The 17,098-nt window shown below is 44.4% G+C and overlaps 1 protein-coding gene across 2 annotated transcripts in view; it reads right to left on the bottom strand.

Annotated features, from left to right (window-relative positions):
- MCAM (melanoma cell adhesion molecule) overlaps positions 1-17,098 on the bottom strand; it is a 39,815-nt gene that overhangs the window by 14,636 nt on the left and 8,081 nt on the right. For both annotated transcript variants that reach the window (XM_070765481.1, XM_070765480.1), the window contains exons 2-5: positions 6,141-6,271; positions 4,225-4,435; positions 2,662-2,732; positions 977-1,064 (exon numbers count right to left, since the gene is read on the bottom strand). In XM_070765481.1, coding sequence (XP_070621582.1) covers positions 977-1,064; positions 2,662-2,732; positions 4,225-4,435; positions 6,141-6,271 — 501 coding nt within the window. The remainder of the gene's footprint in view (positions 1-976; positions 1,065-2,661; positions 2,733-4,224; positions 4,436-6,140; positions 6,272-17,098) is intronic.

The following is a 17,098-nucleotide window of genomic DNA, read 5'->3' as shown; positions in this document are numbered from 1 at the left end:
TCAACTAAACAATGTCATCTGGCGGGACCCTGGGGAAGAGCCTTCTCTGTGGCGGCTCCGACCCTCTGGAATCAACTCCCCCCAGAGATTAGGACTGCCCCCACCCTCCTTGCCTTTCGTAAACTCCTTAAAACCCACCTCTGTCATCAGGCTTGGGGGAACTGAGACATCCCCCCCTTGTGCATGATATGACTGTGTGTATGTATTTTATCTACTGGGTTGTTTTTTGTTTTTTTTTTGTTTTTAGACTTTGAAATGTAAAACTGTTATTTTAGATTTTAATTATTAGATTTGTTACCATGTATTGTTTTTATCACTGTTGTGAGCTGCCCCGAGTCTACGGAGAGGGGCGGCATACAAATCTAATAAATAAATAATAATAAGTAATAATAATAATATATATACACTGCTCAAAAAAAGGGGGGGGGAACACTTAAACAACACAATATAACTCCAACTAAATCAAACTTCTGTGAAATCAAACTGTCCACTTAGGAAGCAACACTGATTGACAATCAATTTCACCTGCTGTTGTGCGCATTCAAGTTTGAACAGAAAGTATTCAATGAGAATATTTCATTTATTCAGATCTAGAATGGGTTCTTTGAGTGTTCCCTTTATTTTTTTGAGCAGTGTATTATACACAGATATACAGTAGAACAATCTCTATACAATCCAAATCACAAATATTATCCCAAATATCAAAAATAAAGCAGATACATCAGCACACAGCTCTATACATACAGTAACTATCATTAAACAGGAACTCCATTAGCTCCCTCTTATGGCTAACAGGCACACTTCTCTTAAAGATATATCACTTAAACATACATGGATAGTTTATATGTATTGTGGCCCAACATAGTATAATACGTGGTACTGACAAGGGCCTTTCCTTTTCCTGGATGACTTTGTTAGCTCTTTTCTGGCTCTGTGTCTGAGGTGACCTTTGGAGAACATCAACAGGAGGACATACCTGTATCTTTAAGGTCCAGGGCTTCCTTGTTCTTGTACCATACGATGCTTGGAGCTGGGAAGCCATTACGAGCAGTACAAGATGCTATCTGAAGAATAGAAACGTTGACCAGATCAGCCCTGGCAGGTCTATTAGGGGTGAATAGCTCAGTTATTAATATGGAGTCAGGGTTCAAATTCCAAGTTGGAGATAGACACGTCCATTAGAGCAGTGATTTTCAACCTTTTTTGAGCTGCGGCACATTTTTTACATATACAAAATCATGGGGCACATTGAGCGGAGGGGAGTGGGGGGGGGCTAAAAAAAAGTTTGGACAAAAAAATTCTCTCTCTCTCTTCCTCCCTTTCACCCTATTTCTCTCCCTCTTTCTCTCTCTTCCTTCATTCCTCTCTCCATCCCTCTTTCTCTCTCCCTTCCTTCCTCTCTTTTTTGCTCTCTTTCTATCTCTCCCTCCTTCCCTGCCTCTTTCTCTCTGTTGCTTTCTTTCTCTCTCTCTCTCTTTCTCTCTTTCTTTCTTTCTCTCTCTTTCTCTCTTTCTTTCTTTCTCTCTCTCTTTTTCTCTCTCTTGCTGAGCTTCGCGGCACGCCTGACCATGTCTCGCGGCACACTAGTGTGCCACGGCACACTGGTTGAAAAACACTGCATTAGAGAGCTAAGGGGGAAAAGGTTGGGCAAATCCACCCTTGGCAACCATCATCTAAGGCAGGGATGTCCAACAACTTTAAGACTTGTGGACCTCAGTTCCCAGAACTCTGTTCTTGAAGTTGCCAAGGTTGGAGACTCCTGATATAAGGGCTTTGATTTCTACACAGCTTATACAGATTACATCAACCCCTGTGTCCCTGTTTTATTCCAACTTGTCCCCAAATATGCATTTATGCCCCAAATTTATCCCAGTCTACGAAATTAAAACTCATCCAAAAGAGTGAATAGGAAAAACAAAAAATCGAGGAAAGAGATTAAGGAAGGGGAGGGAGCAATAGGCCTAGAAATGAAAAGGAACAAGTAATAAGTATTTTGGAAAGCTAAGACGATAGTTACTAAAAGTTGGGGTGAAAATTTGGGATTAATTCGATGGAGAATCCAGATGACAAAACTAGATTTTTTTTTCCAGCGGTGGAAGCTGGAAAACAGTTTTATTTTATTTTCGTTATAAGTAAAGGTTAAAGAATCATTGGTTGTTTTGTTTTAAAATTTGAATATGCAACATTAGTCTGCTAAATTACAAGTTATATTAGGATGGAAGACACCTTGGGAGAGGTAATAGAGGGCTGAAGAGGAAGTAGAGAGGGAGGAAGAGAAGGAGAGAAAGGTAGAGGAGGAGTAAAGGGAAAGTAGGTAGAAGGAGGAGGAGAGAGAGGGGGAGTGCAAGAAAGAATAGCAAGGGGGGGCAGACTGGTGTTGGCTAAGAAAAGAACAAAATAAGATACTGACTTGTGAACAATGGATAAAAGTGTGCAATTATGTAATGTTGTTTGTAACATTGGAAGGTATTAATATTAATTAATTTGTAGGTGAGAAGGTGGAGAGAAATAAAAAAAATTGGGGGGAAAAAGAGAGTCCACGTCTTTCCAAGATGTGAATGTCCTCGGCGCAGGGGATGATGGACAGAGATTCAAATTTTGGGGGAAGCACCCTGCAGGGCTCCTAAATGCAACATACAGTTAACCCAGAATGATTCCTACCTCTTGAAGGGTGGGTTCATCGGCTCTAACTCCATCTTTCACCAGCTGAAACTCAGGGGCTTCTGGGGCTTCTGGAAGAGAAGAAGACCATGACACAGGTCAGGCTATGTGGACGAAGGAAGATCAGTGGTGAAATTGTTAGTATTATGTACATAACTGGTTGGATTGGGCAATATATAAACCAGCTAACAATGAATGCTTGTATGTTTCGAAGCACTATAGCTTTAAGAGTTAGTGTTGGAGATGGCCACAAGAGGGAGCCAGAAGCATGATTCTCTCTCTGTGTGTGTTATTTGTCAGTACCAGAGGTAAGATTCCATACAATGGAATAGAGTGCAATTAGTGTAAATTAAAAGGAATGCTGAGTCATGGTGGATCAGCAGAATGTGCTACGACCTGATTGGTTAAGAATTGTATATACTGTAATGCACCTTGGCATAGGTGTGGTTAATGGTTGACTGTGTGGTCGGTTGGACAATAGGTGGTTGATTGCAGTTAGTGTCGTCTAGTAAGATAGTGTTGGTGTTATGTAAATAGAATATAGAGAGTATAGTTTTTGCTACAAACAAGTAGCAAAAGTCTTCTCAAGAATTCCTGCAGTATTGTCTTCATTCTGAAACGTCTCCGGTTTCTGATATCGTGTCTGAGTCTCAGTGGGTAGCTTCCGAATGCAACTCTGACAATTTCTGTGTTTCGTATTGCTGATTGCTATAGTAAGGACTGTGCGTTTGATGCTGGTTTGTGTATTTGTAAGGCTTGTATTATTGTTGATGTATTGAGAGCGGCCACTGCTACCAGTTCTTCAAACAACCGGCGGCCGCTGCTACCAGTTAGAAACATAGAAACATAGAAGTCTGACGGCAGAAAAAGACCTCATGGTCCATCTAGTCTGCCCTTATACTATTTTCTGTATTTTATCTTAGGATGGATAGATGTTTATCCCAGGCATGTTTAAATTCAGTGACTGTGGATTTATCTACCACGTCTGCTGGAAGTTTGTTCCAAGGATCTACTACTCTTTCAGTCAAATAATATTTTCTCACGTTGCTTTTGATCTTTCCCCCAACTAACTTCAGATTGTGTCCCCTTGTTCTTGTGTTCACTTTCCTATTAAAAACACTTCCCTCCTGGACCTTATTTAACCCTTTAATATATTTAAATGTTTCGATCATGTCCCCCCTTTTCCTTCTGTCCTCCAGACTATACAGATTGAGTTCATGAAGTCTTTCCTGATACGTTTTATACTTAAGACCTTCCACCATTCTTGTGGCCCGTCTTTGGACCCGTTCAATTTTGTCAATCTCTTTTTGTAGGTGAGGTCTCCAGGACACAGTAATTCCAAATGGGGTCTCACCAGCGCTCTATAAAAGGGGATCACAATCTCCCTCTTCCTTCTTCAAACAACCGGCACCTGCTGCTAACAGTTCGCCTGAACCAGGCCGAACCGGAAGCATTTCACCCCTGAGGAAGATGCTTTCCATTGCTTGGACCTTCCTTGCAAATCTGACCGCCCCCCAAAAATCCCCCTTGAGATATGGTCTAGTTGAGGCTGGGACCACTCACTTGAGACGTGCAGCTTGGTCCGGTTCTCGCTGAACCCGAGGCTCCCAAGCCCCACTTGGCAGATATACGGCTTGGCATCTTGCGGAGCGACTTTCTTGATGACGAGGGAGAAATTCTTGGCGATGTCCAGGCGGTCTTTGTACTGGTCTTCTGCCCAATGCACTTCGTCTTGGATCAAGGAGATGATTTTCTTTGGTGGGATTTTTTCCCCCTGAAAAGTCCCAAGAAAGTGGGTTGAACAAGAGAAAGGGACTGAGAGGGTGCATTTGGGGTTTTCATGAGCTGCACCCCATAATCATCACATTTATTTATTTATTCATTCATTCATTCATTCATTGTATTCATATGGTGCTCACTTCAAACGGACTCTGAGCAGCTAACAACAGGATAAATACAACAACAATAAAAACAGTTAAAATCTAATAATAAAAGTCAACAATAAAATAAAACAGTAATAACATAAAAAACATACCTACATACAGTGGTACCTCTACTTATGAACTTAATTCGTTCCGTGACCAGGTTCTTAAGTAGAAAAGTTTTTTTAGAAGAAGCAATATTTCCCATAGGAATCAATGTAAAAGCAAATACAGTAGTACCTCTAGATACGAGTTTAATTCGTTCCAGAAGGGAGCTTGTATGTCGAACAACTCGTATCTGGAACAAATGGCTTTAGACTTTGTTTTTCCCCTCCGAGATAACCGGAAGCAAGGAGATTCTTGCACCACCTAGTGGACACTCGGCTCGTATCCCGAATTTGAGCTCGGGTCTCGAAAAGAAATTTCTCTCCCCTCGTGGCTTGTATCTTTGAATACTCACATGTGGAACAGCTACTGTAATGGATGCGACTGGGGAAACCACAGGGAGGGTCCCTTGGTGCTGCTGCATTCTGCACAAGTCTCCAAACACTCTTTAAGGGGAGCCCCGTGCAAAGTGCATTGCAATAGTCAAGGCGAGAGGTGATGAGGGCGGGAGGGACTGTGCGGACCGCCTCCTGGTCAAGGTAGGGCCGCAACCGGTAGACAAGACAGACTTGTGCAAAAGCCTCAGATCCCCCAAGTGACAAATCACAGCTTGAATTGTCTTGCCTTGCATGTAATGAGTCTCTCTCATATGTTACACTTCAACCTTTTCAGTTGCATTACTGAAATAAATGAACATCTGCACGATAGTCTAACTTTTTTACCTTCACCTGTATTTTGGCCTCCTTGGAAAGGCAGCTCGCCCAACAAGTCAAATTAAGCCTAACTAAAATTTCCATAAAACTAGGACTAAGAATTTTCCTCCAGAGTCATTTTAAATAAACCGTCATATGGGGGCAGTGTTGAACTTCTCGAAAGTTCAGGAAACATGCCTAGTCCTGTTTTCTACAAAGCCAATCTTTAAAACCGATCAATCCCCACTATTTTTACTTATTTTTAAATGAACAATTTAGAACAGCTAAGAAGTCGTTCCTTTTTCTATTCCTCTGCTTGCCGCTTCCAGAAATATGATTATTAGCAGCAGTATATTTTTTTTAAAAAAACTGAGTGATTCTGAATAGCTCACAACCATCAAAGAAATGACAAAAAAATAAATCAATAAAAACAGAAGATAAAAGAAGATACAAACTTCGTAACAACCCAAACCTCTTTTATTTCTGGAACTAGGCAATGTGGTTGATGACACTGTTTTTACGCTCCAGAAAAGATTTGCAAAAGTTAGGGTTGCAAAACAGACGAAGGAAAAAACGGAGAGTTGTGGTGGCAAAAAAGATAAACCCACAGGAACATCTCAAGCGATGAGACAGCACGGCTGCCCCGGAGCCCTGTGTTACTCAGAAGCTTGCATACATTTTCACTCTTGGTAGAACCCCCATGGAAGCTAATATTTCTTCAATCTCTGCCCCCCCAAAAGTTTTTTAAAAATTGACTTACAGAACACCAGTGGATGTAAGCGTAGCTGATGTTTTCTGGGAGGGAGAACTCACAGTCAATCACAACGGTTTCCCCAATTTCGGCTTCTATCACCTCGGGCACAAAAACTTCAAAATTTGCTTCTGCATTTCCTGGAGGATTTTAAAAGAAAAAAGGGGAGAGGGAACAGAATTAAGGGCTACAATCATTACACCAGGGAACAGCAATTTCATTGTCTTAAATCTGTGACTTATTTTCAACTTTTGGCCTCTGGATCCGAAAATAGCCACAGTTTTTGTCTATCGTGTCAACTTTTTAAGCTAAAGGATACCTTCAAAAGTCGTATGAATTGTGCACATGAAGGAAAGAAAGGCAAAACTTAGCAAATATACTGTTTACAAAGAATAATTTTATTCATACAAAGGCTACAATAGTTACTGCAAGTTAAATTGTGTTCATACAAATAGATGGGCTTTTTTATCGAACGGTAATATTAAAGGTAAAAAAAATTGCTTATGGCTTTTTCTGGAGTGTTTAATCTGTTGATCTTCTCGCTTGATGCTCCAACAAGTCAGCTATCCTATGTACATCCTATCTACCTTGATAAAGTACCTCCATGACCTTCAAATCTTGGTGCAATCGCTCATCACTAACTCATCACTAACTTTTTTTCCGGGAAGTTAGCAAAATGGCTATGTAAAAAACGCAATTTGATGCTCATGCTGCCTAATTAACTACATGACATATACACTGCTCAAAACAATAAAGGGAACATTTAAACAACACAATATAACTCCAAGTAAATCAAACTTCTGTGAAATCAAACTGTCCACTTAGGAAGCAACACTGATTGACAATTAAATTCACATGCTGTTGTGCCCATTTAACTTTGTATAGAACAAAATATTCAATGAGAATATTTCATTCATTCAGATCTAGAATATGTTGTTTGAGTGTTCCCTTAATTTTTTTTTTGAACAGTATATATACAGTAGTACCTTATGATACGAACCCCTCGTCATACGAACTTTTTGAGATACGAACCCGGGGTTCGGAAAATTTTTGTCTCTTCTTATGAACTTTTTTCGCCTTACGAATCCGCTGCCTGAACGCCGAACCTGGAAGTTCGGCAAAAGTTCGGGTTTGGCGTTCGGGTTCGTAAGGTCGCTGAGAAGCGCCGCCACCCAGCTGTCGCCTTTTGAAACAGCCGGGGGGCTTCTCGGTGTTTCCCCAAACTGGCCGAAACGTGGACTCCAGTAAGGACATCAAAGCTCTGCCCATGGGATTCCCTATTGGGATTCCCTACCTCCGTTTGAGCCTCCCGACCGGCCGACAGCTCCGCGGCTCTTCTGGCAAGGTGACAGCCGGGCGGCGGGGCTTCTCGGCGGCCTCCCAAACCCAAATGCCGAACCCGAACTTTTGCCGAACTTCCGGGTTTGGCATTCGGGAGATTGCTGAGAAGCACCCGGCTGTTTCAAAAGGTGACAGCCAGGCGGCGGCGACCAGCGGAGCGCCGTTTTTGCAATTTCTTTTTTTTGCTTGCACGCATTAATTGATTTTACATTGTTTCCTATGGGAAACATTGTTTCGTCTTACGAACATTTCGCCTTACGAACCTCCTCCCGGAACTAATTAAGTTCGTAAGAGGAGGTATTACTGTATAAGGTGTAGAGAAAAAACTTGACGTTGTAGAAGAAAACTTGACTACATTTTTGAAAACAGCCTGCCTAATTAACTATAAAAAAGCTCAAAAATCAAACTCAACCGAAATTGTGTTTCAAATTGTTCCCCAGTATTATCACACCCCTCTAACCTCGGCAGGGCTGCCACCAGCACCTGGCCCTACGTCCCTAACCTAGTGATGGTGAACCATTTTTGGCCCGTGTGCTTAGGGCCCATGTGAATCGACAGCCCTCCAGCGAGGAAAAACAATCTTTTGGAGCAATTAGCCAGATATAAATATAGAAGGATCACATGCTAATTGGCACAACCTTGACATCTTCATTTCTCAGTCCATTTTATCACAAATGCCATGGCAACACAACTGAAACGTTCCTTTTCGAGACAACTACTCTTTCTTGAGGATAGTAACCGTAGATAGGCAGGGGAATAACTCGAGGTTTGCTAATTAGGACTCTTCATGTATCATCTGCTATCTTGGCATATGCGGGATTATGCTTTTCGCCTCCTTTCCCAAAATGTGTAAATATAAACGCCCCCTTTTGCCTTTCTGTGCCCAGATGCTCCGGGAGGCAACCTCACACCAGGTGTATGGGAGGCAGCACGAAGGATTAAAGGGGGAATGGCAGGAAACTGGCTGGGCCTTCGTGCCACTCTCAAATTTCCTGGGAAATTTTTCCAGGCTCGGGTTCTTAAGTAGAAAATGGTTCTTAAGAAGAGGCAAAAAAATCTTGAACACCCGGTTCTTATCTAGAAATGTAGAGGCGTTCTTAAGTAGAGGTATCACTGCACTATTCTGCCGCATGAATCCCAGCGACCGATTAGGTCCCACAGAGTTGGCCTTCTCCGGGTCCCGTCGACTAAACAATGTCATTTGGCGAGTCCCAGGGGAAGAGCCTTCTCAGTGGCAGCCCCGACCCTCTGGAACCAGCTCCCCCTGAGATTAGAACTGCCCCCACCCTCCTTGCCTTTCGTAAACTCCTTAAAACCCACCTCTGCCGTCAGGCATGGGGGAACTGAGATAACTTCCCCAGGCCTATATTGTTTATGTATGGTATGTTGTGTGCATGTTTTTTAAATTATGGGTTTTTAGTTTTAATTATTAGATTTGTATTGTACATTTTTTGGGGGCGGGGGTTTCTATTATTGTTGTGAGCTGCCCCGAGAAAGAAGGAAGAAAGGAAGGAAGGAGGGAGGGAGGGAGGAAGGAAGGAAGGAGGAAGGAAGAAAGAAAGAGAAGGAAGGAAGGAAGGAAGGAAGGAAAAAAGAAAGAAAGAAAGAAAGAAAGAAAGAAAATTCTACTAGCGGCAGGCCAAAGTCCCTAACTCAAAACGATGGCTTCGTACTGACATCTTGTTCGAGAGAGACGCCTCTCCCTGGCAGCTCTACCCAACGATTTCGTGCTGTCCACAACCCTTTCCCCCCTCCTGTTTGGAGAGGAGCCCAATGCCATTTGCTGAACACCTGCTGGGTTTTCCATGCATTCACCAAGCGGGCGGGATTTCTGGACATGGCAGATGGGGATTCAGTTGCATCGTGGAAGGGGATCCCAAATTATTTCAAATGATACTTGTCATGTAGTAAGAACCCAAGTTGTCTGAAGAAGGAAGCCAAGAAGCAAGAGAGACCGAAAGAAAGAACTAAGAGGGTCAAGGATCTTCTTGCAGCTTGTTGAAATAGTCACCTCTGTATGTCTGGATTTTGGTGAAAGGTGTTATGACTGTTTAAATGGTTGCCTTTTCTGGCTAAACCCCCCCTCACCTGTAATTACTGTATTTAAGCTCAGTTTGCTCTCTTCACTTTGTTATTTCTTTCCCCTCTCTTCTCTTTCTCACTGCACACATAAGGTGCCCACTTGTTTAGAATGTTTTTATTGTTAGCAAAGGAACAATTTTTCTTTGCATAGTTAGTTTGGTGTTGAACCAGAAAGTTAATGTGGGGGTTTGGAAATTTTTTGCCTCTTCTTACGAACTTTTTTCGACTTACGAACACACTGCAGATCGCAAAATGGCGCTTCGCTGGGTGGCGGCGCCCGGCTGTCACCTTTTCAAACAGCCGGGGGGCTTCTCGGCATTCACCCGAACCCGAACTTTTGCCGAACTTTTCGGGTTTGAGTTCGGGAGGCCGCCGAGAAGCGTCACCGCCCGCCTGTCACCTTCTGAAACAGCCGGGGGGCTTCTCGGCGTTCTCCCAAATGCCGAACCTGGAAGTTCGGCAAAAGTTCGGGTTCGGGAGGCCGCCGAGAAGCGTCTGGCTGTTTCAGAAGGTTACAGCCGAGCGGTGGCGCCCGGCAGAGCGCCATTTTTCCAATCGGCGTCAGCGTTTTCGGCCGATCTGGAGGCTGAAACGGAGGTGGGGAATCCCAATAGGGAATTCCATGGGCGGAGCTTTTACGTCACGAAGACGTCTTTCCTGGAGGCCACGTTTTGGCCGACCAGGAAGGACGTCTTCGTGACGTCAAAGTTCCACCCATGGAATTCCCTATTGGGATTCCCCACCTCCATTTTAGCCTCCAGATCGCCGAAAACGCCGATGCTGATTGCAAAAACGGCACTCCACCTGGCGGCGGCACCCGGCTGTAACCTTCTGAAACAGCCGGGCACTTCTCGGCGGCCTCCCGAACCCGAACTTTTGCCAAATGTCCGGGTTCGGCGTTCAGGAGAACGCCGAGAAGCCCCCCCGGCTGTTTCAGAAGGTGACAGGCAGGCGGCGGTGCCCAGCGGAAGGCCATTTTGTGATCTGCGGTGGGTTCGTAAGTCGAAAAAAGTTCGTAAGAAGAGGCAAAAAATTTCCGAACCCCGGGTTCGTATCTCGAAATGTTTGTATCACGGGGGGTTCGTATCACGAGGTGCCACTGTATATATTTTCCCAAGTAATCCATTATGATTATGCGTAAGTGCTTTTCTTCAATAAGAACATCTGTCATCTATCCGTTGATTTTCCTTACTATGCGACTTAGTATTACTATGCTGCAATGGTTATGTTCTTTCTCTCTAAATCGGGTTTGTCATTTTGGTAATGTGTATAATTAATTATTCTTTTAACTTTTACATGGAGAGTTTGAATCCTTAACAACGTTCTTAATCTCCAAAAATCCACAGCCCTTCTAATAAGGTGCCTTAGACACCCAATCTTTCTAAATATGGAGGTTTTCTCCAGTTAGACTAAATAACAGCTATTGATAGAACTGACCCGATGGCATGATTCACTAGGGAGTTACTAGGGGCAGGAATTAACTCTTAAATATTCCTCCCAGAACAAGGAACTTTTGCAGCAAGGAGGGGACTGGGAATCCCATCGATCCCATCTCTTTCTATCACTAAAAGCACCAGCAGCTAAGAAGGACCAGCAAGCCCATAATGAAATTCCCATGAATGAGGACCAAGCTATGAATTAGGCAGAGATGGAAAATTCTCTGGGATGCAAGATGACCGTGATTTAATGGGGAGGATAGGTTGGACAACCACCTAAGTGGCCAGGAGCACTTGATTCCCTACAGAAGGTGGTAGAACTTCACTTCTTAATCAGAACTGCTGAAAAAACCATTGTTGCCAACCTGCCTTGAGGACCTGTATACTGCACGAGTCAGCGAAAATATTGACTGACCCCTCGCATCCTGGACACAAACCGTTTCAACTCCGACCCTCAAAACGTCGCTACAGAGCACTGCGCACCAAGACCAACTAGACACAAGGACAATTTTTCCCCGAACGCCATCACTCTGCTAAACAAATAATTCCCTCAACACTGTCAAACTTTTTACTAAGTCTGCACTTCTATTTCTACTAGTTTTTTCTCATCATTGCTATCACCCATTTCCTCCCACTTAGGACTGTATGACTGTCACTTGTTGTTTGTATCCTAAGATTTTTATTAATATTGATTGTTTCTTCATTGCTTATTTGATCTCTACGACAATCATCAAGTGTTGCACCCCACGATTCTTGGACAAATATATATTTTCTTTTATGTACACTGAGAGCATCTGCACCAAAGACAAATTCCTTGTGTGTCCCATCACACTTGGCCAAGAAAGAATTCTATTCTATTCTATTCTTTCCTTGGCTGATCAAGAAAAAGCAAGAAGAATCCAGACTTGGTTCATCTTTGATGGGAAGCTAGTAGGAAGTCTTCATTTCTTTCTTTCTTCTCAATGGGTTGGGTGGTAGCCGATGGCTGGAAGAATCGGGGGCACACGCAATGGCTTAGTGACTCCTTGAACAGCTTCTTCTCTGGTAGCCCAGAACAAAGCTTTTGTCTCTTCCCAAATAAAGTCAACATCTTTGCCCAGCTGGACGTCACCAGGGGCAACCCCAGAACGAGCACACATGACCTTCAACACTAAGCAAATGTGGAACATAATGAGGCGTGACATTTCTATGCAACCAGCCTGACGAAGAAGACTGGCTGATTGAGTTGGACAAGCTACAGCAGTTTGTTCTGTTTACTTATTTGCTCTGGTTTGTGTGCTGTTCCTCTGTGGAGGCTCTGAACACTGTAAGGACAGGGAGGGAAGGAGAGAGAAGAGATGGAGAGGAGGGAGGGAGAGAAGAAGAGGGGGAAGGAGAGAGAAGGAGGGAGAGAAGGATGGAAGAAGGGAGAGAGAGAGATGAGAGAGAAGAGATGGAGAGAGGGTGGAGGGAAGGAAGGAGAGAAGGGCAGAGAGAGGGAGGTGGAGAGAGGGAGGGAAGGAGAGAGGGGGAGGGAGGGAAGAATATAGGCGGAAAGGAAGGAGAGAAGGAGGGAGAGAAGGATGGAAGGAGGGAGAGAGATGAGAGAGAAGAGATGGACAGAGGAGGGAGGGAAGGAAAGAAGGGCAGAGAGCGAGACGGAGGGGGAGAGAGGCAGAAGGAGAGAGGGATGGAAGGAAAGAGGGAGAGAGAGGAGGAGAGAGCGGGAGGGAGGGAAGAAGAGAAGGGCAGAGAGAGAGACAGAGGGGGAGAAAGGGAGGGATAGAGAGTGGCGGAAGGAGAGAGAGACAGAAAGTGAGGAAGAGAGGCACTGATGAAGACTTGTGGGTGGGGCTGGGCCCCATTAGGAAAGAAAAAAGAGCTGAGTAATCCATCCCGGCAGCCATCTAGGTGACTTCGCCCTTCCACCTACTCCGTTTGATGAGTCCTCAAAGCATCTCCAGGGGTGACGCAAGGGCTGCCCGCGGATGGGTCAGTGGCTGAGGCAGCTTCCAGCTCATGCCAAGTAATGGAGTTGCTGGCCGCGGTCCAGGGGAGAAGTAATGGGCTTCCATCGATCCGGTGTTTAGGGCAGGGCCTTGGGGAGAGGCTGGTAAGTCTTGGCCCCGAGGAAGTAAACAAGCTTCCGTGCTTAGAACAGCCAACGCTTGGACCTCCGAAAGAAAGTTCTTGGCACTTGTGAGCCCCGATTCATTCCAGACCATGAAGGGGTCCCAGGTACATGTGCGCTATAGGATGGACCAGGGCTCTGCAACCTTGGCCACTTTAAGACTTGTGGACTTCATCTCCCAGAATTCCTCAGCCAGGCATGAATGATAGAGTTGGAAGAAGCTTACTCGGAGCAAGTTAGAGCAATGAAAAAAACCCTGCAAAGGCTTAGGGCTTGGAAAACATTCTCTGCAGAGAGAAACAGTGAAAGAGCCTGCAAGGTCAGAGCTGGGAAGATCGTTACAAGCTAGTTAGGGCTGGGGGAAAAGGAGCTACATTCAGAGTATAAGACGCTCCCAAATTATCAGCCTCTTTAAGGTAGGAAAGCGGTGTGTCTTATACTCCAAAAGTACGGTAGTTTTATTGGGGTTTTAACGTTTGTATTGTTTTATATTTGACGTATCATTGTAACGTATTTCCAAGTCTTCGGAGAAGGGCGGCATACAAATCTAATAAATTATTATTATTACTATTTATTATTATTATTATTGTTTATTGGATTTGTATGCCGCCCCTCTCCGCAGACTCGGGGTGGCTAACAACAGTGGTAAAACAACATGAACAACTAAAAAACCCTTATTATAAAAAACCAAACATACACACAAACATACCATGCATAACTTGTAATGGCCTAGGGGGAAAGGATAACTTAACTCCCCCATGCCTGGCGACAAAGGTGGGTCTTAAGTAATTTGCAAAAGACAAGGAGGGTGGGGGCCATTCTAATCTCTGGGGGGAGTTGGTTCCAGAGGGCCGGGGCCGCCACAGAGAAGGCTCTTCCCCTGGGGCCCACCAAACGACATTGTTTGGTCGACGGGACCCGGAGAAGGCCAACTCTGTGGGACCTTATCGGCCGCTGGGATTCATGCGGTAGAAGGTGGTTCCAGATGTAGGGCTTTAAAGGTCATTACCAACACTTTGAATTGTGACCGGAAACCGATCGGCAGCCAGTGCAGGCCGCGGAGTGTTGCAGAAACGTGGGCGAATCTAGGAAGCCCCACGATGGCTCTCGCGGCCGCATTCTGCACTATACTAATACTAATAAAGTGTTAACACTAACACTAACACTACTACTACTACTACTACTACTACTACTACTACTAATAATAATAATAATAATAATAATAATAATCTCTGTATTATTTTATATGTTGTAATCCGCCCTGAGTCCCATGGGATTGGGCAGCATAAAATCAAAGAAATTAAATTAAATTGAATTGAATAATCCAATTTTGAGGTTTAACCGCACTCTTTCTCAAAGGAAGTTTTACATGATGGAGTTGGGGAAACAGGCAGAAAGGCGAAGAGTTTGCCGTTGGGATGGCCGAGCTTGTCCAGGTTGGCCCGCTGGGTGGCTTCCGGCCATCTCACACGCCAGCTATGCCCATCACGTGCCAGTGGGCACAAGCCAGAGAGAAGATCTTTTGTTCTTTCGCTGTTCCCAAAACTGGCACGGGGCTGGGAGCCGGCACGTCACAGCAGCTGCTGCCAAGGCGGAAACAGGGGGCGTCCAGAAGAGAGACGGGTGGACACGCCAAAGGGAAGGGCAGCCAGCCCCAAAGGGCGGACCCACAGACACAAAGGGGGCTTTGCTGCTGGAGGGGTTGCTGATTTGGGAGCCCCGCTTCCTTCTGACGCAATGAGCCCTCCGGCATTCCCCATCAGGCCTGGAGCCCGGGGCAAAGTTCAGGCACGAATGTCCAGGAAAATAGGGGCAGGGCTCTCCCCCCCCACAAGACAATGGCTTGATTGAAGGCAAGAAGGCCCCAAAGTTCCATGGGAGAAACTTTCTAAACGACTCCGAAGGCCGGAGAGAAGAGAAACTGGGAATAGAGGCGCCATTCTCTCCCTCCTTTAAACGTCTCCCCATTCCAAAACACCCACCTAGAATTGCCCGGGTGAAGAAAGCGAAGAGAGGAAAAGGAAGAAGACACACGCACACAATTGCATATCTGACATCAACACAATTGAGAGAGTCCAGAAATATTTCACAAGAAGAGCCCTTCCCTCCTCTTCTCACAACAAAATACCTGACTCCGCCAGACTTGAAATTCTTGGTTTAGACAACTCCGTCGTCTCCGTTCCGACTTAATTATAGTTCATAAAACCATATACCAAAAGGTCCTACCTGTTAGCGACCACTTCACCTTCAACCGCAACAACACACGAGCACAAAATTGATTTAAACTAAATGTCAACCGCTCCGAACTTGACTGCAAAAAATACGACTTCAGCAACAGAGTAATCAACGCCTGGAATGCACAACTTGATTCTGTGGTTTCTACTCCTAACCCCAAAACCTTTAACCTTAGACTATCTACAGTTGACCTCTCCCTCTTTCTAAGAGGTCTGTAAGGGGCGTGCATAAGCGCACCACTGTGCCTACCGTCCCTGTCCTATTGTCTTCTTTTGTTACTTTTTATCATTACTTATCTAATGTTTTATTTGTACAAATTACCATCCTATAATTGTTTGACAAAATAAATAAATAAATAAATAAAAATAAATAAACAATTTTAGAACATAAGAACCTAAGAAGAGCCCTGCTGAATCAGGCCAAAGCTCATTGAGTCCAGCATTCTGTGTTGGCCCACCAATTGTCCATGGGGGTCTTGAGCAGAAAGAGAAGGCAAGACCCTCCCTTTCCCTGGACCCCCAACAAATGGTACTCAAGGGAACCCTGCCTGCCTCAACCAACATAGAGGTGTTACTTGGACATCCTTTTCAATAACCACCTATGATACACTTGGCATCCATGAATCTGTCTAATCCTGCCTTGAAGCTATCCAAGCTGACAGCTGTCACGACCTCTTCTGGAAGGGAATTCCATAAACCAAGGACCCTCTGGGGGAAGAAATATTTCCCTTGATTTGTCCTCGCTTTCTTACCTATGAGCTTTAGGGAGGGCCCTATCCCATGCGTGATTTTATACACTTCGATCAAGTCACCCCTTAAATGCCGTCATTCAAGGCTGAAGAGACCAAGGCGTTGCAACCTGGTTTCATAAGGGAGGGGCTCCATTTCCTTGATCATACTTGATCAAGGAAATGGTTTTCTTCTTTGGGAACAAAAGTGACCAGATCTGAACGTAGTCCATCCCTTCTTGAAATCTCTGGAAAGTTTGGAACAAACTTTTCAAGCAAGCATCGGTCAAGATTCAGCCAAAAAAGCCTTCCGGAGCAGGGGTCTTCCACCTTGGCAACTTTTAAGCCTGCAGACTTGGGAGTTGAAATCCGTCAGGCTAAAAGTTGCCAAGGTTGGGGACCCCTGGTTTAAAAGATTGCAAGGGGGGGAAAAAGACTTATACGCTAAAATAAAAGGAATTATAAATAGTGTTCAGGAGGGAAGTGTTTTTAATAGAAACATAGAAACATAGAAGACTGACGGGAGAAAAAGACCTCATGGTCCATCTAGTCTGCCCTTATACTATTTCCTGTGTTTTATCTTAGGATGGATATATGTTTATCCCAGGCATGTTTAAATTCAGTGACTGTGGATTTACCAACCACGTCTGCTGGAAGTTTGTTCCAAGCATCTACTACTCTTTCAGTAAAATAATATTTTCTCACGTTGCTTTTGATCTTTCCCCCAACTAACTTCAGATTGTGTCCCCTTGTTCTTGTGTTCACTTTCCTATTAAAAACACTTCCCTCCTGAACCTTATTTAACCCTTTAACACATTTAAATGTTTCAGTCATGTCCCCCTTTTCTCTTCTGTCCTCCAGACTCTACAGATTGAGTTCATGAAGTCTTTCCTGATACGTTTTATGCTTAAGACCTTCCACCATTCTTGTAGCCCGTCTTTGGACCCGTTCAATTTTGTCAATATCTTTTTGTAGGTGAGGAAAGTGAACACAAGAACAAGGAAATCAGCCGTCTCCATTATTGGCTCTATTTTGG

The sequence above is a fragment of the Erythrolamprus reginae genome, chromosome 12, assembly GCF_031021105.1.
Source record: "Erythrolamprus reginae isolate rEryReg1 chromosome 12, rEryReg1.hap1, whole genome shotgun sequence".
In the NCBI taxonomy this organism is placed as follows: domain Eukaryota; kingdom Metazoa; phylum Chordata; class Lepidosauria; order Squamata; family Dipsadidae; genus Erythrolamprus; species Erythrolamprus reginae.
This window is presented reverse-complemented; position numbering and strand designations above follow the sequence as displayed.